At 47.6% G+C, this 24292-nt stretch overlaps 1 protein-coding gene across 2 annotated transcripts; it reads right to left on the reverse strand.

Moving 5' to 3' along the window:
- Nucleotides 1-12055: 12055 nt before the first annotated feature.
- Nucleotides 12056-15121, reverse strand: LOC109781912 (uncharacterized). Of its 2 annotated transcripts, none has more exons than XR_005756144.2 (3): nucleotides 13742-15121; nucleotides 12710-12860; nucleotides 12056-12460 (listed from the first exon to the last, which is right to left on the reverse strand). XR_005756144.2 is itself a non-coding variant. In XM_040388823.3 (3 exons), the coding sequence occupies exons 1-2, from the start codon at nucleotides 15024-15026 to the stop codon at nucleotides 12811-12813; spliced, it is 1335 nt and encodes a 444-aa protein (XP_040244757.1). In that variant the 5' UTR covers nucleotides 15027-15121; the 3' UTR covers nucleotides 12056-12460; nucleotides 12769-12810. The 2 variants fall into 2 exon arrangements, 1 of the variants encoding a protein (XP_040244757.1); XM_040388823.3 differs by having other exon boundaries at nucleotides 12769-12860.
- Nucleotides 15122-24292: the final 9171 nt, after the last annotated feature.

Consider the following 24292-nt stretch of genomic DNA (forward strand, 5'->3'; position numbering starts at 1 on the left):
TTCAATCTACTCTCTTCTACATGCTGCAAGATGGAGGCTGCCAGAAGCGTAGTCTTCGACAGGACTAGCTATCCCCCCCTTATTCTGGCATTCTGCAGTTCAGTCCACCAATATGGCCCTTTACACATATACCCATGCATATGTAGTGTACCTCCTTGCTTGCGAGTACTTTGGATGAGTACTCACGGTTGCTTTTCTCCCTCTTTTCCCCCTTTCCTTTCTACCTGGTTGTCGCAACGAGATGCTGGATCCCAGGAGCCAGACGCCACCGTCGACGACGACTCCTACTACACCGGAGGTGCCTACTGCTACGTGCAGCCCGCTGACGACGACCAGGAGTAGTTAGGAGGATCCCAGGCAGGAGGCATGCGCCTCTTTCGACCTGTATCCCAGTTTGTGCTATCATTCTTAAGGCAAACTTGTTTAACTTATGTCTGTACTCAGATATTGTTGCTTCCGCTGACTCATCTATGATCGAGCACTTGTATTTGAGCCCTCGAGGCCCTTGGCTTGTATTATGATGCTTGTATGACTTATTTATGTTTTAGAGTTGTGTTGTGATATCTTCCCGTGAGTCCCTGATCTTGATCGTACACGTTTGCGTGCATGATTAGTGTATGGTCAAATCGGGGGCGTCACAAGTTGGTATTAGAGCCGACTGCCTGTAGGAATCCCCCTTTCCACACTCCTTAGCCGAAGTCGAGTCTAGACATTACAAAACTTTTACTAACATGGTTGTGTGTCTTACGGGCCCACGTCGCCATTGGGTGTACTAGGATCTTTTACTCCTCGACCTTACTCTGGGACTCTGAACTCTCTTCTACTCGGGTTAAACGAATTTACTAACTCTAACACTAGGATCCCGTGACCACATTCACCCCAAAGTTGGATAAGCCATAGTTATTTCTTAGAATAGTATTTTGAACAATTCCCACACTGTCATTTAACTCGTTTGAAACATCTTTGCTTTCAGATGGAACCCACGAGGTAGATCGTGCGCCACACGGCGGCCATTGGAGCCTCGGGATCACCTGCTGTGCTAGCTGAGATGATGACCTATCTGGGTTATCGCTGGCACCCTGACTACACCGTCTACGAGGAGTACCAGGACTTTAACCAGGAGCAGTACCGTGCCATCGTCCACCTCTACTCTCGGGAGTATGACTCCACTACTGTGTTGCACACCGCTCATGGTGTTGGAGTGACCATCGATATGGCTGTCCACGATGTTGCTTATGCTGCTCTGACACGTCTTCGTGGAGAGTATCGCGAGTTGGACACCTCCCCTTTCAGGCACATTGCTATCACATCTAATGTTGGTGCGGAGGGATACTATACTGCTGCCTACTCCACTGTCACCCGAGAGCCCTTCTACCATCAGAACCTGGTTCTGCATGCCGATGGGCTGGATCGAGCTAACCGAGCTCTTCGCCACGAGTTGTACACCACCCGTCAGCACCTTTACCGTGCTCTGACGCTGTTGCACCCCTTTGTCCGATCTAGAGAGCTGCCCCATTCTGCGATCTACCCAGCCAGGACTGTGATGCCCCAGGGTGTCGGCTGGCCAGATGTGGGAGGCTACTCTCCCGCACTTGGTCCTCTTCTGCTACCTGAGCGTCAGGTTCTGCACCAGAGTATTCGCGGACCCCAGGTTGCTGACATGGAGTTCCCGATGCGACACTACCAGCTTTCAGGCTACACCTACCTCCACAGTACCTCTTGGGACTGATGTAGGCTTGCTTGTTAGTGTTAGATGCATATGGTGTTTTAGTCTATGTACTGAACTCTGTGTACTGAACTCTATGCATGACCCCTTTTGTAAGTTATGCCGACTACTATGTAATAGCTATCGTGCTCCTTTCATTATGCATGTTTCATCATGAATGATTCTTGTCTTTGCAAATTTCTCAATGCTGAACAACCCCTGTTACATATTAGCAGGATGGTTAGACCAGGTGGTCGTGGTAGCGGTGGCAACGCCCCACCACCACCTGAGTACATGGCTGGTATGATCCAATAGTTCGAACTGAATCGCCAATTCATGGAAAATATGATGGTTCAGTTTCCTCGCCCCAATATGAACCAGCAGCCAACCCCAGTAACTCTGCAGGAATTCTTGCGCCTCAACCCAACTGTGTACCGCAGCTCAACTCAGCCTCTGGATGCTGATGACTGGCTCCGTGACATCACCTATGAGATGGAATCTGCCGATGTAGCCCCTGCTAGCTATGTCACCTTTGCTTCCTTCTTCCTGAAGGGACCCGCAGCTCAATGGTGGGACAGCCACAGGCGTACTCTGCCAGCTGGAACAATCATCACCTGGCCAGACTTCCAAGCTACTTTCCGTGCCCGCTTCATTCCTCAGGGAGTCATGGACCGGAAGAAGTGTGAGTTTCGCAACCTCACCCAAGGCAACAAAACTGTTGAAGCTTATCAGCGGGAGTTTCTGGACTTGTCTCACTATGGTGAAGAGGACATTGCAACTGATGCACGCAGACAGGAGAAGTTCCGTGATGGCCTTCAAGCTGACATCAAGCTCGCACTTCTAGTGCATGACTTTGCTGATTTCGCCACCTTGGTGAACAAGGCCATCAATGTCGAAACTGGTCTGCAGGAATACCAGAGCTCTCACAGGCGCAACCGTGACACGGGCTCATCTTCGGGCCCGCCCTCGCAGAAGCGTAAGATATGGATCCCGAACAGCATGTACCATCCAAATGCATCTGCCCCAAGGCAGACCTATGCTGCACCTCGTCTGCCTCCACCACCATCTAGGCAGCCAAGACTTCCAGCTCCACCACCCCAAGCTCCTGTTCCCACTCCCAATAATGGTCTGTGCTACAAGTGTGGTCAACCAGGTCACCGTGCCAGGGACTGCAATCAGAATCAGAATCAACTTGCCCTTCCCGCAGCTGGCCGTGGTAACAACCAGCCCCGCAACAACAATGCTAAGTCTTATGGTCGTGCTCATGCCAACCACGTTGATCTGAACGAAACTCAAGACCAGCCTACTACTGTGATGGGTACACTCCTCGTAAATTTAGTACCAGCATCCGTTTTATTTGATACAGGTGCATCGCATTCATTCATGTCAGAAGATTTTGCATACAAGCACGATGTTAAATGTGAGGAGATGAACACCTCGGTAGTGGTCAAACCCCCCGTGGGATAGTGTCAAACCTCCCTGGTTGGCATCGACGTCCCCGTGGAAATCGAAGGGCTGGAATTCTATGTCTCTCCCATTATCCTGAAGTCATCTAACATCGACCTCATTTTGGGGATGGATTGGTTGAAAGCGCATACTGCTTCTATAGTTTGCGCCACTAAGACCGTCCATCTACTTCACCCTTCAGATGAAATAATTACTTACCAAGCTCATCTGGTGCAAAATGCCAAGGCCAGGCTCTATGCATTGAATGCATTGAACGCTGCACCACTCGAGGCCATTGAAAACATTCCCGTCGTGCGTGAATTCCTCGACGTCTTTCCTGAAGAACTTCCAGGGATTCCCCCTGCTAGAGCTGTTGAATTCATCATCGACTTGAAACCAGGCACCACTCCTATAGCCAAGCGACCCTACAAGATGCCGCCGCATGAACTCCTTGAGCTTAAGGAGGAAATCGACAAATCTCTTCGCAAAGGATTCATCCGCCCAAGTTGCTCTCCTTGGGGAGCACCTTCTCTCTTTGTCAAGAAGAAGGATGGGACAAACCGATTGGTCCAAGACTACCGTCCTATAAACCAAGCTACCATTCAGAATAAGTATCCTCTTCCTCGGATCAATGATTTGTATGATCAACTCGCTGGTTCATCAGTGTTCTCTAAGCTCGACTTGAGGTTGAGTTACCACCAGATCCGTGTTCGCAAAGAGGATATCCCAAAGACCGCCTTCGTGACTCGATATGGTTCATACGAGTACACCGTCATGTCTTTCAGTTTAACCAATGCTCCAGCCACCTTCTCTTGTCTGATGAACTATATATTCATGGATTACCTCGACAAGTTCATCGTGGTTTATCTGGATGATATCCTGGTATTTTCCAAGAACGAAGAGGAATATGCTGAACATCTTCGTCTTGTGCTGGAAAAGCTACGAGAGCATCAACTATATGCCAAGTTCTCCAAATGTGAATTCTGGCTACCCGAAGTAACCTACCTTGGGCATGTCATCTCTAAGGATGGTATTGCCGTCAACCCTGAACGAGTCCAGGCTATCCTTGATTGGACTCCTCCCAAGAACATTAAGCAAGTCAGAAGTTTTCTCGGTCTCGCCAGCTATTGCCGTCGATTCGTCGAGAACTTCTCCAAGATCACCAGGCCTCTGACTAACCTGTTGCATAAGGGCGTCAAGTTCCAATGGACAGACAAATGTCAGGAAAGTTTCCAGGCACTCAAAGACAAGTTGACTTCTGCCCCAGTTCTAGCTCCACCTGATACTAAGAAGGACTTTGTCATTTACTGCGACGCTTCCCGTCAAGGATTAGGCTGTGTCCTAATGCAAGACCGCAAAGTGATTGCTTATGCCTCTCGGCAATTGCGCCCTCACGAAGAGAACTACCCAGTTCATGACCTGGAACTTGCTGCTGTCATTCATGCGCTGAAGCAGTGGCGACATTACCTTCTCGGTAATCGTTGCGAGATCTTCACTGACCACCAAAGTCTGAAGTATCTGTTTACTCAGCCAGACCTGAACCTCCGTCAGCAGAGATGGATGGAGATTGTTGCAGACTTTGACTTGGGTATTTCCTATACGCCAGGCAAGGCTAATGTAATGGCTGATGCCTTGAGCCGCAAGTCTTACTGCAACCACCTCCAGGTTCACAAAGTTCAGCCCTCGCTTGTTGAAGAATTCAGAAAGCTGAACCTCCATATTGTTCCTCCGGGTGCACTCGCTCCCCCTCCTAAGGAGTTTCACAAGATGAACCTCCGTGTTGTTTCCCAGGGTTCCCTCAATACCCTGGCTGTTGAACCAGATCTCTTGGACTCCATCAAGAGAATACAGGGATATGACTCTGAAGCCCACAAGATTAAGTGCTACCTCGCAGAAGGAAAGCCCTCATTCTTCACTATTGCTGATGATGGCACTTTGTACTTCAAGGGCCGCCTAGTGGTGCCATGTGCAGAGAAAAACCTGGATATGACTCAGGAAGTTATGAAAGAAGCTCATGATACGCCTCTATGTATCCATCCTAGTAGTATAAAGATGTACCAAGACATCCGTCAGAGATTCTGGTGGTCTAATATGAAGCAAGACATTGCTCGTTATGTTGCTGAGTGTGACGTTTGCCGTCGTATCAAAGCAGAACATCAAAGGCCTGCTGGAACTCTGCAACCTATCTCTATTCCTGAATGGAAATGGGACCATGTTGAGATGGACTTCGTCACTGGATTTCCCAAATCGCAGAAAGTTAATGATGCTATTCTTGTCGTCATTGACCGGCTTTCTAAGGTTGCACATTTTCTGGCAGTCAAAGAAACGATCACTGCTAGTCAGCTGGCAACGCTCTATATGTCCAGGATTGTTTCACCCCACAGTATTCCATTGGTTATCAGCTCAGACCGTGGCAGCTTATTCACTTCAAGATTCTGGGCAAGTTTCCAAGAAGCTATGGGAACTCATCTGTCATTCAGTACTGCGTTTCATCCTCAGTCGCAAGGGCAAGTTGAACGTGTCAACCAAGTTCTCGAAGACATGCTTCGAGCTTGTGTTATTTCCTTCGGCAAGAAATGGGAGGAATCTCTCCCATATGCTGGGTTCTCTTATAATAATAGCTATCAAGCTAGTCTGAAGATGGCCCCCTTCGAAGTGTTATATGGACGAAAGTGTCGAACCCCTCTGAACTGGTCAGAAACTGGGGAACGTCCACTCTTTGGTTCGGATATTATCCAACATGCCGAAGAACAAGTCCGCATTATTCGTGAGAATCTCAAGACTGCTCAGTCACGTCAGAAGAGTCAGTATGACCGTCATCATAAAGACATGGTCTATCAACCTGGCGAAAAGGCTTATCTTCGAGTCACACCAATGAAGGGTGCTCACCGCTTCGGGATCAAGGGCAAACTAGCTCCTCGCTATATTGGCCCATTCACTATTCTCGAAAGGCGTGGAAAAGTGGCATACCAGCTGGAGCTTCCGCCGAACCTTTCTCAGGTTCATGATGTGTTCCACGTGTCACAGCTCCGCCGTTGCTTCAAGGACCCAATCCGAGCAGTGGATCATGAAGTGCTCGAATTGCAGCAGGACCTCTCCTATAAAGAGCACCCGGTCCTCATTCTCGACCAAGCTGAACGCCACACACGTCAGAAGGCGATCAAGTTCCTCAAAGTTCAGTGGTCGCACCATTCTGAAGATGAAGCCACTTGGGAACGCGAGGATCGCCTGCGTGATGAATACCCCGCACTGTTTCCTTCTACCTCCTAAATCTCGGGACGAGATTTCTTGTAGTGGAGGAGATTTGTAACGCCCGGATAATTAGGCTACAGTAAAACTCTCCTGATGATGCCATGTCATCTTTGTTACTGTTGCTAATCAAGTGTTAGTTCAAAACATCTCAAATTCAAAAAATGAATTAGTGACAAACACCCAAAGTTTCCAAAAGCCAAAACAAAAATGTTCGGTGGGTGCCAAATATTGCATAGGTAATTATGGTGAAGTAAATACATTTTTAGAAAATGTCTAAATACTTAAATTGAGTTAAAACAGAAAAGAAAATAAATAAAAGGAAAAAAGTGAAAATAAAACCAAAGGAAACGAACCCCCCCCTCTTGGACCAGACGGCCCAGCTAATAGCCAGCCAGCCGACCGACCCAGCCGGCCCGGCCCGCCTCCCCCTGCCGCCTCCTTTCCCTGTTCCCCCGACCCGGGTCGGAACAGGGGCACGCTCCCGCCCGACCACCTCGCCGGCACCGACGCCGGGGAGGATAAGGCCGCCACGCCCCCGCCTCCTCGATCCTGCCTCCCACTCGCCCCCACTCTCGCCTTGGTTCCTGCGCCTCTCCCACTCCCCTCCTGATCCACCTCTGCCGCGCCTCACCGAGCGCCGCCGTCGCCATGGTTGCACCATAGCCGCGGCCACCGGCCACCCCGTGCCTCGCCAGCACGTCCACGAGACGCGCCTCGTCCTCTACCTCGTCTATGCCTCGCCAACAAGCTTGAGGAGCACCGCACGGTCGGGATCGAGCTCGTCCCTATCTTCTCGGTCGCCGGTGACCGCCGTCGTCTCCGGCCACCTCTGCGCTCCTAAGCTGTCGCAGGCTTTTCGTAGCCGCTCGGTGAGCTCCTCCCTCCCTCCATTCTTCTCCTCGCACTGCGTGAGTCTCCCTAGCGCTCGTCGCCGTTGCTTTGAGCTCGCCGCCGCACATCACCTCGCCGTCGTGGCCACCGTGGCCCGAGCTCGCGTCCGAGCTCGTAGCCGAACTCCTGGAGCTCCCAGGAGCCAACGAGCCTGAGCACGTGCCTCCCCGTGCCTCCTAGCATAGCCTCCGTCGAGGTCCCATACGCGCGGCCGCCATAGCTCGTCGCCGGTCCCGTTTCCGGCGACCTTTTGGTCTGGCACCACCACCAGTCGACGCGGAACGCTTCCACGGTTCGAACACAAGTTGTCGCGCGCGGTTTGGTGCTTCGTAGCGTGATCCCGACGATGTCCCGAACGCCACCACCGCCTCCACTCGCCGCCGGCGAAGATTCCGGCCGTTACGGCCCGCGCCACCACGACGGTTGCATGCGGCCCAGCCTCACCGTTCGAACGCGCCCGACCACGACTCAAATGGTGCGCCATAGCGCGATTCCGGCCGTCTCCGGCGTTCGGCCGCCGCGGATGGCCTCGCCGGCGTTGCTCCGGCGCCGGCACTGACCTGGCACCGGCGGGGCCCGCCTCTGGGTCGCTGCCCGTGGGCCCCTGGACTTAGTTGACCATGTTGACCGTGGTCAACTATGCTGACTGGGCACTCAGTGCCACTGACACGCGGGCCCCCACCACATAATTAACCTAATTAAAACATTTTCCTAAATAAAAGTAATTAGCTAAACTAGTGAGTCACTGACTGGTGGGGTCCAGTCACTAATTAGTCTGTTTAAGTTAAAATGATCTGCTGTTAGCCCACTGCCAATGACAGGTGGGCCCTACTGGTCAGTTTGACCTGGTCAACCGTACTATTGACTGCTGACATCACACATACGTCATGCTGACGTCATCCCATACTGTTCTGGATAATGTTGGATTTAAATAAATAATGAAATTCAGAAAATGATTAAATCTTTAGAAAATCATATAAAATAATCCGTAACTCAGATGAAAATACTTTCTACATGAAAGTTGCTCAGAACGACGAGACGAATCCGAATATGCAGCCCGTTCGTTCGCCACACATCCCTAACCTATCGAACTCGCAACTTTCCCCCTCCGGTTCATCTGTCCGAAAACGCGAAACACCGGGAATACTTTCCCGGATATTCCCCCCTTCGCCGGTATCACCTACTACCGCGATTGGGCACACCTAGCATCACGCTTTGTCTTGTCATGCATCGCCATGCATTTGTTTGCATTGTATTTATTGTTTCTTCCCCCTCTTCTCTCCGGTAGACTACGAGACCGACGCCGCTGCTGGTGCTCCGACCGACTACGCTGTTGACGACCCCTCCTTCTTGCCAGAGCAATCAGGCAAGCCCCCCCCCCCTTGATCACCAGATAACGCCTATTCTTCTCTATACTCTTGCATTATAGTGTAGCATGTTACTGCTTTCCGTTAATCCTATTCTGCTGCATAGCCTGTCTTTGCCACTACTATTGTTACCTTTACCTGCAATCCTACATGCTTAGTATAGGATGCTAGTTTTCCATCAGTGGCCCTACATTCTTGTCCGTTTGCTGTGCTATACTATCGGGCCGTTATCACTTGGGCGGTGATCACGGGTATATACTTATATACTTTATACATGATACATGTGGTGACTAAAGTCGGGTCGGCTCGTAGGAGTACCCGCGAGTGGATCTTTGAGGCGGAGCGACGGGCAGGTTGAGACCACCTAGGCGAGAGGTGGGCCTGGCCCTGGACGGCGTCCGCGATTACTTCAAAATAACACGCTTAACGAGTTCTTGGTATTTGATCTGAGTCTGGCCATTTGGTCTATACGCACTAACCAACTACGCGGGAACAGTTATGGGCACTCGACGTCGTGGTATCAGCCGAAGCCTTCGTGACGTCAGCGACCGAGCGGCGCGCGCCGCATTGGACCGTAAGCTCGCACTTGTATTAAGGGGGCTAGGTCTGCTTCCGGCCACGTACGCAACGTGCAGGTGTGCAATGGGTGATGGGCCCAGACCCCTGCGCGCATAGGATTTAGACCGGCGTGCTGACCTCTCTGTTGTGCCTAGGTGGGGCTGCGACGTGTTGATCTTCCGCGGCCGGGCATGACCCAGAAAAGTGTGTCCGGCCAAATGAGATCGAGCGTGTTGGGTTATGTGGTGCACCCCTGCAGGGAAGTTTATCTATTCGAATAGCCGTGTCCCTCGGTAAAAGGACGACCCGGAGTTGTACCTTGACCTTATGACAACTAGAACCGGATACTTAATAAAACACACCCTTCCAAGTGCCAGATACAACCCGGTGATCGCTCTCTAACAGGGCGACGAGGAGGGGATCGCCGGGTAGGATTATGCTATGCGATGCTACTTGGAGGACTTCAATCTACTCTCTTCTACATGCTGCAAGATGGAGGCTGCCAGAAGCGTAGTCTTCGACAGGACTAGCTATCCCCCCTTATTCTGGCATTCTGCAGTTCAGTCCACCGATATGGCCCTTTACACATATACCCATGCATATGTAGTGTAGCTCCTTGCTTGCTAGTACTTTGGATGAGTACTCACGGTTGCTTTTCTCCCTCTTTTCCCCCTTTCCTTTCTATATGGTTGTCGTAACCAGATGCTGGAGCCCAGGAGCCAGACGCCACCGTCGACGACGACTCCTACTACACCAGAGGTGCCTACTACTACGTGCAGCCCGCTGACGACGACCAGGAGTAGTTAGGAGGATCCCAGGCAGGAGGCCTGCGCCTCTTTCGATCTGTATCCCAGTTTGTGCTAGCGTTCTTAAGGCAAACTTGTTTAACTTATGTCTGTACTCAGATATTGTTGCTTCCGCTGACTCGTCTATGATCGAGCACTTGTATTCGAGCCCTCGAGGCCCCTGGCTTGTATTATGATGCTTGTATGACTTATTTGTGTTTTAGAGTTGTGTTGTGATATCTTCCCGTGAGTCCCTGATCTTGATCGTACACGTTTGCGTGCATGATTAGTGTACGGTCAAATCGGGGGCGTCACAGTTGGTATCTTGCGAGGGAAAAGTATCAGGTGCTCCAAAGCTTGGTGTACTCCCGATGCTCCAAATTCAAAAAAACATTCTTAAAATTTTCAAATAAATCCGACAAAAAATGTGAATGTTCATGAGGAATGTGACTACAACCCCTAAAAATTTCAGGTTCAAACTCAAAATGCACATTGAGAAACAAAAATGTGAAATCCAGCATGAATAGTGTAAAAAAAAGACAAAAGCAACATTGATACTATTCACATCTGGATTTCACCTTTTTGTTTCTCAATGTGCATTTCGAGTTTGGATCTAGAATTTTTAGGAATTGTAGTCACATTCCTTATGAACATTCACAATTTTTTCTGGAATTTTTTGAAACATCTAAGAATTCTTTTTTGAACTTGGAGCACCGGGAGTACACCAAGCTTTGGAGCGCCTGATACTTTCCCATCTTGCGAGCACATGATGGATCCATATGGGGTCCTTACCGCAAGATGTGGAAGTACGGGAGTTTATGGTCTCTGAGTGCAACCGATGAGATGGTAGCACGAGATACATACAACCGATTTGGATGACGGTCCAATAGTATGTTATGTGTGTAGGCATATTTCCCTATTTTCGCTGGTAGTACTATAATGTTATTTGAACTTTAATAAATATACGGTCGTCTGCATGAAAATTTAAACCGGAAAAGAATTCAGCCAGGTTCGGGAGGGGGTGATCAATATATAAGGGAGACTTCTCATTGTTTTCTAAATACTACTCCCTACATTTTATAATGTAGTGCGTATAGTTTTTTCTTTAACTCAATCATCATAAAGTTTGACCAAGTTTATCGAGGAAAACATCAACAACAATAATAATACAGTAATATAATATAAAAGTCTATCCTGTGTTTTATGTAGTGATACAAATTTGATAATAACTATGTAGATACTCTTCCCTATAAATTTGGTCAAAGTTTATTAAAAAAAATTAACTTCCGTAAAAAAACATACACACTGCATTATAGAATAAATGGAGTAGAATACATGAAGACTTGTGATTTAAGCACGCACGCGCACACACCCACACATGTTCAGTTGCGTAGCCAGGATAAAGCAATGGCCTAGGCCAACTTCGTGCTACAGTGATAAACAATGCACAACGGCAGCTAGAATAGCTACGGTGAACGGTGTGTCTAGCTCTCATGCCCCATGCCATCGCTAGTGTTGCCTTGGCCTGCCCTGGGCATGTATATAGCGCGTGCACTCGTGAGTATGTCTATGACTTGTGACAATGTGGCAAAGTTGTACAAAAGAACTCAACCCTTTTTAGTTGGTACATAATATGTTCCTACATGATGACCATCTGTCTCAAAACATAAAAAAAGAAAATCATCTCTTTGTTAACGAAAAGCAAAGAACCTTCCAATAAATGTAAGTTAATTAATGAGGTTTCACTTGATCAACATGCTCAGTCCTAGCTTTTGCTCCACAACTTGAAATACATTGCTCATTTGACTTATCTTGAAGAGCTAGCCACGATAAATTCAAATATCAAAATAAATTTAAATTTTCACACTATACCAAGTCTATAGAAGCCATAAAAGGATTGGTGTGCATTGATGCATGATTGTGATTACTTTGTACATATATTTTGAATTTTTTGTAAACATATTATGGCAGAGAACTTTGTTGTGCTGGTGATCTATGTTGTTGTCAAGCAATAAGGGCGGCGAAGAACATGCATTTGTCATGAGAAATCCTGAACCGTTGAAACATTCATCAATTCATAACAGATGTCACTTAGACTACAAGTCTACAAGCATTTAAAATCATGGATGCATCCATGTTTTCCTACAAAAGGACGATCTTGTATTTTTCTTTCTCTGAACTTGAAAAGAAAAGATGAGCATATTGTCTTGCAAGTAACTTCATGCATGCGGTTTTGTGACAGTCGTCACATGCTGATTTAATTTAGTTCTACTGCAATATCCTAATGGACTGTTGAGCCAACTGCTAGATTTCCCTCTAAACGAGATGGTAACTCATCAAGAAACTACAATAAATCCAAAACATTCCAGATTTCACCCAAAATGAGAGTTCGACAAACTACCGCCAGCTTCTATCCTAATATAGTGCAACCCCTCCATCTATTAGTTTCAGAAAACCTGAGAAGTAGAGAAAACATATTAGAGATGTTTGACTCAACATGGAAAAGAAAACGAATAAATGGAATAAACACCAAATAACATCTGGACCACATGTTTACTTATAGCACCAAATTACATCATTATAAGTTGTTTGAAAGTAATAAGCTTCAGTTTTAGACTTCTTAACAGTTGTTGGTAAAAATTTAAGAAAAAGAAAAGAGCAGTCGCCATTAGGACAAGGAAGCACGATGCGTCTTGAGTACTCACAATGCCAATGGATGACTAATAATGGAAGCATTAGTTAAGAGACTAAGATAGTTCCCAACCAGAGATACATAAGCTGGTAGACTGATGCCCATTCACGACTTCTAGGCGCTACTGACCAGATCATCTGTCACTTCCATGCCATCCTTCTTGCCTGAAAAAAGTTTTCTCTGTCAAGATACAGGAAGTTGAATAACAGATACAATCTATGTTAACTCGGAACAATTTTGTACGGTGTAAACTACGTGTTGCTTATAAGAAATGTGCCAGCGGACAGGACTCATACATAGAACAGGCTATCAAGAATTCAGCACAGCTCATTGCTCATATAGCTTGACACTGATCAGAGGAACAAAATTTCTTTTCAAGCCAAAAGTTGGGTGATCAGTTGAATAAACAAGAGTACAACAGCCATTAACTGAAAACGACATATAGAGATGTGGAAATAACATGTAGAACATGTACATGTGTAAATTCAAAATTCACAGAAACCAAAGGGGATGATGTATGTGTGTTTAGACACCATCCTCAACTGCAACATATCACCGAAAGAGACCGCTGCTAGCTAATTAAGAGATGCATTACCTGTTTGTGACACAAGATTTGAACACCATATGAGTTTTATGAACAGAGTACTGGTGTGAATACACATGATTTCAGGCTTCAGAAAAATGTACCATTGTGATCAGCTAATCGGATATGATTGGAGCACTCGCTTGTATGAATACCGCTGCTTAACACAGTAAACGCATACATCTCCCAGCACACCCAAACATCAAGTCGGTCTAGCTAGATCGATAGCACCAATCCTAGTCTCTGATTCCAATTCATGTTTGGATCTTACATTCTTACTCACAATGTCAATTCCTCACCACCATCTACAACATGCTCACAACATTGTTACCAATCACAAAATTCATCCATTTGTATGTTTCCACCCACATTACTATAAAATTCTCCCCAAGCTAGCACAGAACATCTGAAGCAATGCTGCAACAAATGCAAAACTGAAAACGTAAGAAAATTGGTAGGTACCTTGGGCGGGGATCCGGCTTGATCCAAGCCAGTGTGGAAGCACGCATGGTACAAGAGAAACGTACTCTCCTTGAAGCCGACAGCCCCCAATCACATTCCCATTATGCATGTCCACGACGACGACGTCCTTGCCGACCTTGAGGTAAATGATGTTGGCGTCGACGGGGTCAAGGACGGCGATCTGCGGCGCCGCCTGTGCCGAGTAGCCTCCGTCCGCCAACACCTGCCTGAGCGACACCTGGTGCTCCAGCTTCCAGCCGCTGCCCTCGTCGTCGTCGAGCGCATATGAGCTGAGCAGAAACGGCCCGCCCGGAGTCACCTCGGCGTAGCGCAGCCTCCCCTCGCTCACGCCGATGCGCCGGCGATTGGTCACCTCCATAATGAGCAGCCCCCGTTCCTCGACCTTGCAGGGGTCTGCTTCGTCCACACGTGCAGGCGCAGGCAGCACGCTGCCGCTGGGCAGCTCGACGAAGCGGATCTCCGGCCGGTCGGCGAACGGGTCGACGGAGACGGCACCCAAGGTCAGGTCGACCCACCACAGCCGGCCGCCGAAGGCAACCGTCTCCTGGTTCATCTCTATCGGGCGCGGGAGCGATGGATTGCCATGGACCGGCCGTACCGCCCTCCACTTCCCTTCCTCAGAGAGAAACCGCAAGATGGCGGCGCCATTGAGGACGAAGTCGGCGACGGCGAACCTGTCGGGCGGCCCGCACCCGAGCCCCCCGTCGGCCTGGGTGAGGAGGCCCATGCTGTGGAGGGCGTAGTTCCTCCTGGAGCCGCCGATGTCGGGCAGGCGGAGCATCTGGCCGGTGAGAGGGTTGCAGACGAAGCGGTGGGCTTCGGGGTCCTCGGCCAAGTCCCAGCGGGTGCAAGGGCCCTCCGCCCGGAGGTCGTGGTAGCTGAGCAGGAGGTGGCCGTCGCCGCTGGTGGCGCCGACGTTGCCGAAGAGGAGCTGGACGACGTTGCCGCCGATGTATCGGAGGACGTCGTCGCTGCTACCGGCGTGTGGGCGTTCCGTGGGATCGATGAGGTGCGCTGGGGCGAAGATGTGGGAGACACCCGGAGGATCCACGGGGCGGAAGCGCGCGCCCGGGGCCGACGACGACCGGTCGACCTCCGACGTGTCGTGGATGATTGCCCATGGCGGGTGCGTGCGGCGGCGGCCTGCGAGGTCGGCGGTGGAGAGGGAGCGGCCTGGGACAGCGACGGCGGTGGAGAGCGGGCTGAGGCGGCCGGAGAGGTCAGCGGTGGAGAGGGAGCGGGCTACGAGGCGGCGGAGTGACATGGCGTTGGGGTGGTGGTGTCTGTCCTCGCAGCAGAGCAGAGCGTGGTGTGGTCCGTTGGACCGAGTGATGGGCCAGTTCTAGTCTCCTGTAGACTCCTGGCAGCGCACAGCTGTAGACCACGGGTCTGCCTGAGCCTGGCAAAAGCAAAAGATTGCGTATTTGCGTGCGCATGGACAGCGACCGAATTTGAACTTTTTAAACCCTCTTTATCAATTTCAAATTTGAAAAAAAAATACAATTTCTAATTTGAAAGAAATAGACTGCAAGCCTCCCATTTACTTAAGTGGCATCAGTTGTCGGAAACGCCCCCCTGCCTCGTATGTGTCTTGGGCGGCGTTCAAATCGGGCACCCTTCCGTCGTCGTTGGGCTTGCCCGCGGAGCTGACGGCGGCGGCGAGACTCTATTCCCATGGCTGATTGGATGACAAGTGGCAAGATGCCAATGACGACTCGAAGCAATGGACATGGTGGCACTTCTTCTCTCGCCTTCGACGTCGGCACGCAGCAACTGCACCAAGCAGTGGAGTAACCAGAGCAACGAAAGGAGTAAAGGGGGCAGCAGCCGCCGTCATTATGACCCCAAGTCCTCAACACAGAGAGAGACAGTGGACAGTATTGCTACCATGGCACCTCTTCGACACCGGAGCACGGCAGGATGTGGTGGGGACAATCCGGCAAATGCCACGGTCGCCGCCCTATGGACGCAACATCAGTTGGGTGACAACTGCAGACGTGTGACGTTTAAAACCGTGTGCATAGTTATCATCTAGAGAATTGCAACCGAGGGAACTTGGAGCGGTGGTAGTGATTGCGGTTGATTATATACAAACTCTAACTGCCCTGCAATGTGCTAATATAATTCGTCAATCCCTGCTTCAATCGTCACTGCTCTCTTCTTCACCCCCGCTCCAATTTGTCATCTTCATCCCCGCGTTCTCCCACTTTCTCTGCAATATCTAGCAGCGCCGCCATGTCCTTTTGGGAAGGGCCAGGGAAGAACCCGGACTCCTCCAACGAGGACGAGACAAGCAGTTTGGTCGCTTCAAGTGAGGAATCATCGTGCTCACAATCCATCACTCCGCCCTCGCGCCCCGACCTCGAATTTATCCAGTTCAAGGAAGGTCCAAAGCCGCCATCGAAGACCGCAGAGTTAGAGCCCGGGTCAGGGGAGAAGTACCCAAAGAACCATGATGAAGACGACGACGGTGAGGAGGAGGAGAAGGAAAAGGACGAGGACGGAGGCGACGATGACCACTGGCAAGCGTCCTCTCCAAGACGATCGCGCAGGGGCATCCAAGAATAATGACTAGACTAGTATGTTGTTACAGTTTTCACGCTTATTTATATTCCCTATGTCATACTTCCTTCCTATTATCTACAGTTGATGCACTGGTCCTTTACACATTTGGTTACCTAGACTTTGTGCTCATACCCTTCTGGCTCTGTTTCCTTGATCTTATATCTTCAGGCAGCTCTAGAAGATATAATGTGATATTTGAAGGAAATATGCCCTAGAGGCAATAATAAAATTGTTATTTTATATTTTCTTATTCATGATAAAGGTTTATTATTCATGCTAGAATTCTATTGATCAGAAACTTAAATACATTTGTGAATACATAAACAAATACCGTGTCCCTAGTGAGCATCTACTTGTAGCGACCAGACCTCAAACAGTCTGTACTGCTGTGCACCAGTGTCATCCCTGGATCAGTAATGCTGACACGCACAGTACAAATGGAGGATTTATAACAGAGTAGCAATCACACACTTATTACAACGAGTATCTCAAAAGAGAATAAGTATGATAAATATGGCTTAAGGCCATCTAATACGATAACAGCGGAAGACTTGAAAGATAAGTGAGTCCATCAACTCCAACGGCATCACTGAGTATAAGACCACGACCTAAGGCACCTTACTCGTCGTTTGAAAAGTCTGCAACATGAAACGTTGCAGCCCGAAAATGGGTCAGCACATGGAATATGCTGGCAGTGTAACACATAGTGAGTAAAGAACATAACAATGCTATACTACATGCATATATGGCTGGTAGAAGGCACTATGGTTACAGTTTTGCGAAAAGCCAATTTTTCCCTACTGCAAAGGAATAAATTTTATTTAACTATCATGGTGGTTGTTAAACATTGAGAATGGTTGACAGCATCCTCAATCCCAATTAAGTATCATCATCAAAACCCAACAAAATTAATTAAAGTAACATGATGATGAGATTCACATGATAATCCAGATACTAGATACTCCAGATGTTCATAACTGGGGACACGGCTAACGTTAGTTTATACACTCTGCAGAGGTTTGTGCACTTTTCCCCACAAGACTCGATCGCCTCCGCTTGATTCTCGCACTACATGATGTTTGAGAAACGGATGACCGAGACACAGTCTTTCAGAAGTGTTTGCACCTTACGATGTGATAGACCGTACCAACCTACATCCCCTACATCTGCTAGTCTACCACTGTAAGAGTTCACACAACTTAATCAACTATGCTAGAGCCCATAATAGATTGTGGCTACACACGGAAGTTTCGAGCATGAATAATCTCATGATCCCTTTGAACCTGGGTGGCGGTCCAAAAGAAAACATGCAATCCTGGAATACACAGGTACCTCAATCCACCCAGATGTGAGTTTTAGTTGCCACCTTAAAGTTAACCATTAATTAACAATCTCACATCTGTCATGGTAACACTCAAACCCAATCCACGTCTACTAGCATAGCATAGCAAAATAAGCAAACGTAGAAGTAACTCCCAAGGGTTTGATAATAAACAGGTGATACGTACTACCTCAACTACTTCCCAATACCCACAATTTAATTAGATCCTAATCATGCAATGTTTGAGGATTGGTCTAATGCAATAAAACTGGGTAGTAAAAAAATATGATCAAAGTGTTACTTGCCTTGCTGATGATCCGTGAAACCTAGAGATTCGAAGTAGCAAGCGGCGCACTCCGGGTACTCTATCGCAAACAAACAAGCATACAATAAGCACTCATCAAATGCACAGGTAAAACTCCAATAAAAGATCTAACCAGAAAGTTCAACTTAAGAACTCCGGTTTGCAAAAAGAAACAAATCAAACGAAGCAACGAAAGTCAAATGGCGAAAGAAACAAGCTTCGTTTACTAATCTGGATCTAAGTAAAATTTTACAGTAGCAAAAACTTGTTTGAGTTGGTTAAACGGAAAGAGAAGTTCAAGACGAAACTCTAAGCGCTTGAATCGCCTGATTCCGATAAACGAGCGAAAAGTTAAACTAAAACGAAAAACAGATCAGAAATCACGATCTGGAATAATCGCGGAAAATCCGACGAAAATAAAACTAACGAACAGTTAAACGAACGGACGTTCGTTAACTGCGACTAACCGGTGAACACGTTCGTTAAAACGAACGGATCGATGAACGTTCACTAACTAACTAAACCGAAGAAAAAATAAACCGATCTATAAAAAAATCTAGGGTTTCGAAGAATAAAAATAAACCGAACGGTTTTTAAAAAAACCGGCACGGCGGCGGCTCGGCTACCTCGGTCCGGCGGAACTCCGGCGGGGTCGGGACGGGGCTCCGGCGGGCTCGGGAGAGGGCGGCGAGGGCGGCGGGCTCGGGAGAGGGCGGCGAGGGCGGCGGGCTCGGGCGTCGTCGGGGGCGGCGAGGGGCGACGAGGGCGGCGGCGTACGGGGCTTCCCGAGGCGGCGGCGTCGGGCTCCTGCTCCGGCGGGTCCTCTCGGCGGCGGGGCGGCTTCGGGTCGGGGCGGAGTGAGGAGAGGGGCGGCGGGGAGGAGTATATATGGGGGGTGTTGCCTTGGGGAAGGGGCAAGGGGCAGCGGCGACGAGCGGGACTCGGGGTGGCGGCGGTCTCCGTCTCGGTCTCCACGAGGGAGACGAGGCGCGGGGCTAGGCTGGGCCGTCGGCTGGGTTTCGACCCAGTCGGCGCGCTTCGCGAGTTTTTTTTAAATAATTTCGCCGAATCTAAGAAAAATCATAGAAAAATAAATAAAAATCCAAAAATGCCAAAAAAAATCACCGTCTAATTAAAATAATTAGAACGAGATGAACATTTTCTTGGCCCAAAAATGCAGTTTTGAAAACGTGCAATTTTTCTAATGCAATTAAAATTGCAAATAAAATCCGAATAAAATCCAATATGTGATTTTAATATTTTTCCTCCAATATTTCAATTATTTTGGAGAAGTCATATTTTCTCCTATCATTTATTTTAATATGAAATATTTTTTCGGAGAGAAAAATAATTAAAACCAAAAATCCTCATTTCACTATTTGATAAAAACCAAATATGAAAACCGGGAAAAATCCCCAACTCTCTCCGAGGGTCCTTGAGTTGCTTAGGATTTTTGAGGATTTGCCAAAATGCAATAAAATATGCTATGCAATGATGATCTAATGTATAACATTCCAAATTGAAAATTTGGGATGTTACAAACCTACTCCCTTAAGATGAATCTCGCCCTCGAGATTCGGGTTGGCTAGAAAATAGGTGAGAGTGGTTCTTCCGTAGATCTTCCTCTCGCTCCCAGGTGGCTTGATCTTCCGTGTGGTGACTCCACTGAACTTTGCAGAACTTGATAACCTTGCTGCGGGTGACTCGGCTGGCATACTCAAGAATCCTAACTGGTTTCTCCTCATAGGTCAGGTCAGTATCCAGCTGAATCGCTTCCAATGGCACCGTATCTCTCAGTGGTATCTCAGCCATCTCTGCGTGGCACTTCTTCAACTGGGAAACGTGAAATACATCATGAACTCCTGACAATCCTTCAGGCAATTCCAGCTTGTAAGCAACTTCTCCCATACGCTTCAAAACTTTGTATGGTCCTACAAAACGTGGCGCTAATTTTCCTTTAACTCCAAAGCGCTTCACTCCTCGAAGTGGTGATACACGAAGATAAACTCTGTCTCCGACTTCTTGAACTGTCTCCTTACGTTTAGAATCCGCATAACTCTTCTGCCTGGATTGGGCTACCTTGAGCCTATCGCGAATCAACTTCACTTTCCGTTCAGACTCTTTAATCAAATATGGTCCAATCAACTGGCGGTCTCCAACTTTGTCCCATAACAATGGTGTTCTACACCTCCTTCCGTACAAAGCTTCGAAAGGGGCCATCTTCAAACTGGTTTGATAACTGTTGTTGTAAGAAAACTCTGCATACGGCAAATTGTCGTCCCAACTAGATCCATAATCTAGCGCACAAGCTCTCAACATGTCCTCCAAAATCATATTGACTCTCTCGGTCTGTCCGTGTGTCTGTGGGTGAAAAGCTGTACTGAATTCTAGCCTGGTTCCCACAGTTTCATGTAACTGATTCCAAAACTTTGAGGTAAACTAGGTTCCTCTATCTGATACAATGGTCCTCGGAACTCCATGCAAACATACGATTCTGGTCAGGTATATTTTTGCCAACTTAGCACTGGTGTAAGTGGTCTTCACTGGGATGAAATGAGCTACTTTCGTCAAGCGATCGACTACAACCCATATTGAGTCATAGCCTGAACGAGTCCTGGGCAATCCTGTGATAAAATCCATGCCTAGTTTATCCCACTTCCATTCGGGTATCGGCAATGGCTGTAGCAATCCTGCTAGCTTCTGATGCTCTGCCTTTACTCTCTAACATACATCACAAACTGCTACATACTCCGCAATATCCTTCTTCATTCCGGTCCACCAGAAAGTATCCTTCAAATCCAAATACATCTTGGTATTTCCTGGGTGAATCGAATACGGCGAATCATGGGCCTCTTGCAAGATCAACTTCCTGATCTCCGGATCATTAGGCACATAAACGCGGTCCTCAAACCATAAGGTATCGTGCTCATCCTCGCAAAATCCTTTGGCTTTTCCTTTGCTCATCCTTTCCTTTATCTCATCAATCTCCTTGTCTGTCTTTTGGGCTTCCCTGATCTTTTCCATCAAGGTAGACTAAACCAACAACGTTGCTAAATAGCCTCTTGGAACTATCTCCAAACATAGCTCGCAAAGATCCTCGGCTAATACTTTCGGTAACTCTCCGGTCATGAGTGTGTTGACATGGCTCTTGCGGCTCAACGCGTCTGCTACTACATTAGCCTTTCCGGGGTGATAATGCAATCTCATATCATAATCCTTTATGAGCTCCAACCATCTCCTTTGCCTGAGATTCAACTCCTTTTGCGTGAAAATGTACTTCAAACTCTTGTGATCCGTGTACACCTCACAGTGATTTCCGATGAGAAAATGTCTCCATGTCTTCAACGCATGGACTAAGGCTGCTAACTCCAGATCATGCGTGGCATAATTCTTCTCATGGGGTTTAAGTTGTCGTGAAGCATATGAAACAACTCTTCCTTCCTGCATAAGCACTGCTCCAAGTCCTCGACGAGAAGCGTCGCAATAAACTTCATAATCCTTGCGTTGGTCTGGCAGAATCAACACTGGTGATGTAACCAAACGTTTCTTCAACTCCTGAAAACTAGCTTCACAATCCTCAGTCCAATTGAATTTGGTGTCTTTCTTCAATAGCTCAGTCATGGGCTTTGCAATCTTTGAGAAATTCTCAATGAATCTCCGGTAGTATCCTGCGAGTCCAAGGAAACTCCGGATTTCTCCAACTGACGTGGGTGATTCCCAACTTGTTACTGTGTCAACTTTAGTGGGGTCTACTTCTATTCCTTCTCCGGATATAACATGTCCGAGGAATCCAACTTCCTTCAGCCAAAACTCACATTTGCTGAACTTGGCGTATAACTGATGTTCTCTGAGCTTCTCAAGTACCAAACGCAAATGCTCCTTATGCTCCTCTTCGTTCTTTGAGTAGACCAAAATGTCATCAATGAACACTACGACGAACTTATCCAAAAACTCCATAAACACTTTGTTCATCAGGTTCATGAAATAGGCAGGTGCGTTAGTCAGACCAAATGACATAACGGTATACTCATACAGCCCATACCTAGTGGTAAAAGCCGTCTTAGGTATATCCTGCTCTCGAATATTCAACTGATGGTATCCTGATCGTAGATCGATCTTGGAAAATACCTTAGCTCCTTGTAATCGGTCAAACAAATCATTGATCATCGGCAGTGGGTACTTATTCTTGATGGTCACTTCATTCAATCCACGATAATCAACAACCATCCTCAACGATCCATCTTTCTTCTCCACTAGAAGTACGGGTGATCCCCAAGGTGACGAACTTGGGCGAATATAGCCTTTATCCAATAACTCCTTAATCTGCTTCTTAATCTCCTCCAAATCTTTTGCGGGCATCCTGTATGGTCTCTTAGATATCGGCCCTGTGCCTGGCAAAAGTTCAATCAAAAACTCTATGTCTCTATCTGGTGGCATGCCTGGCAACTCTTCTGGAAATACATCCGGGTAATCCTTCACCACTGGTACTTCCTCCTGTACAACTCCTGATAAGAAATTCACCTGAGTCCTCTTCGGCATATGCCGGGATACATACTTAATCCTTCTTCCTTCTGGGGTGGTAAGCAAAATTGTCTTACTGGCACAATCAATGTTCCCTCCATACTTCGATAACCAATCCATGCCTAATATCACATCCAATCCTTGCGATTCCAATATTATTAGGTCCGAGGGAAACACGTAGTTACCAATCCTTAATGGTAACCGATCACACCATAAACTAGCCATATACTCTGCTCCTGGCGAGGTTACTATCATGGGTGACCTAAGGGCTTGGGTTGGCAGTTTATACTTATCCACAAATCCATTCATACATATCAAGGGGATTCAGCCTCAAGAAACGGGCTAAGTGATCAACAGGTGGTGGTGGTGGGTTGTTGTTGTTGTTGTTGCCTTGGTTCTGTACTAACACTTGCATCAGGGCATTTTGCTGCTGAATCAACTGAGTGATCTCCGGTGGGAAAACAAATCCGGTGTCGCATCTCGGAGGCATCTGATAGGTTTAGAAAAGATGAGAATTTAGAATAGAATGAGGTCTAGAGGGAAAACACTACCCATATGCACATGAGACAAACACAAACAATATCACTCAATCAAACAAAGCATACAATCGATCTAACTATCGTTACAAAGTGCTCGGACTATACTATATACATGGGGAAATACTACTACTGATTATGGTGGTCTACTAGAAATTTTGATCGGTCGAAGACTCCATGATATCTGCTCCAGCTTCATCAACAAAGTCATCTTCACTGGGGTCCGAGTCGGTGTCGTCGATGATGATGTAGTTATCCGGGCAAGTAGAATCGTCATCTTCTCCTCCTGGTGCTGGGTCTCCCATGAATACTCCGATCTTCTTTTCCAGGTCGTCATTCTTCTCCAACAACGTGGCGATCTCCTCCTCATATCCATCGCGCGTAGACTTGAGTTCTTCCTCCAACTCCGTGATCTTGGTCAATGCCTTCTTCAGATCCAACATGTCTGCGCACATCTGGTTCTCCTGGCGACGAATGTGTTGGTTTTGCTCCTGGATGAAAGCTGCAATTGATCCATCCTTCTTGGTGCTGATCATCTCCCATTGCTCATCTCGGCATCCACAAATCTGATAAATAGTATCCTTAAGCTCCCTATGCTAGACTTCTCCAATTCGTCCCATAGAGATGTGGGCTGCCATGCTCTTCCCTAAACTCCAGGTTGGTGCATCAAAAGAAAACTCTATAGGCTCAGTGACTGGCGTAAACGTCCTTCCTGGAACTTGAACTTGAATCTTCCAGCGCTCCTCTTCTGGTAGTGTGGCTTTGTAAGTCACGGTGACGCTTGGTATTCCGATGTTCAAGTACTTAGTGACTTCCTTCAAGTGTCATCCAAAAGGTGTATCTTCATCCGGTTGCATGAACTTGTTCCTTGCATCCGCCATTCCTAAAAGAGTAGAAAGTGGAGAGGAGTCAGAAATGAGAAGAGAGTAGTGTTCTAGGGTTTAAGCTTAGTGGTCGTGTCCTACAGTCAGCGTGTGCTCTGATACCACCTTTGTAGCGACCAGACCTCAAACAGTCTGTGATGCTGTGCACCAGTGTCATCCCTGGATCAGTAATGCTGACACGCACAATACAAATGGAGGATTTATAACAGAGTAGCAATCACACACTTATTACAACGAGTATCTCAAAAGAGAATAAGTATGATAAACATGGCTTAAGGCCATCTAATACGATAACAGCGGAAGACTTGGAAGATAAGTGAGTCCATCAACTCCAACGGCATCACTGACTATAAGACCACGACCTAAGGCACCTTACTCGTCGTCTGAAAAGTCTGCAAC

This window comes from Aegilops tauschii, chromosome 5 (genome assembly GCF_002575655.3).
Source record: "Aegilops tauschii subsp. strangulata cultivar AL8/78 chromosome 5, Aet v6.0, whole genome shotgun sequence".
Lineage (NCBI taxonomy): Eukaryota > Viridiplantae > Streptophyta > Magnoliopsida > Poales > Poaceae > Aegilops > Aegilops tauschii.

Bases quoted from the DNA above. Each gene is read 5' to 3' on its own strand.
- LOC109781912 (XM_040388823.3), bottom strand. From the start codon at position 15,026: ATGTCACTCCGCCGCCTCGTAGCCCGCTCCCTCTCCACCGCTGACCTC. The intron at 12,861-13,741 runs GTACCTACCAAT...AACTTTTTTCAG, and splicing joins AAGCCGGATCCCCGCCCAAG to GCAAGAAGGATGGCATGGAA.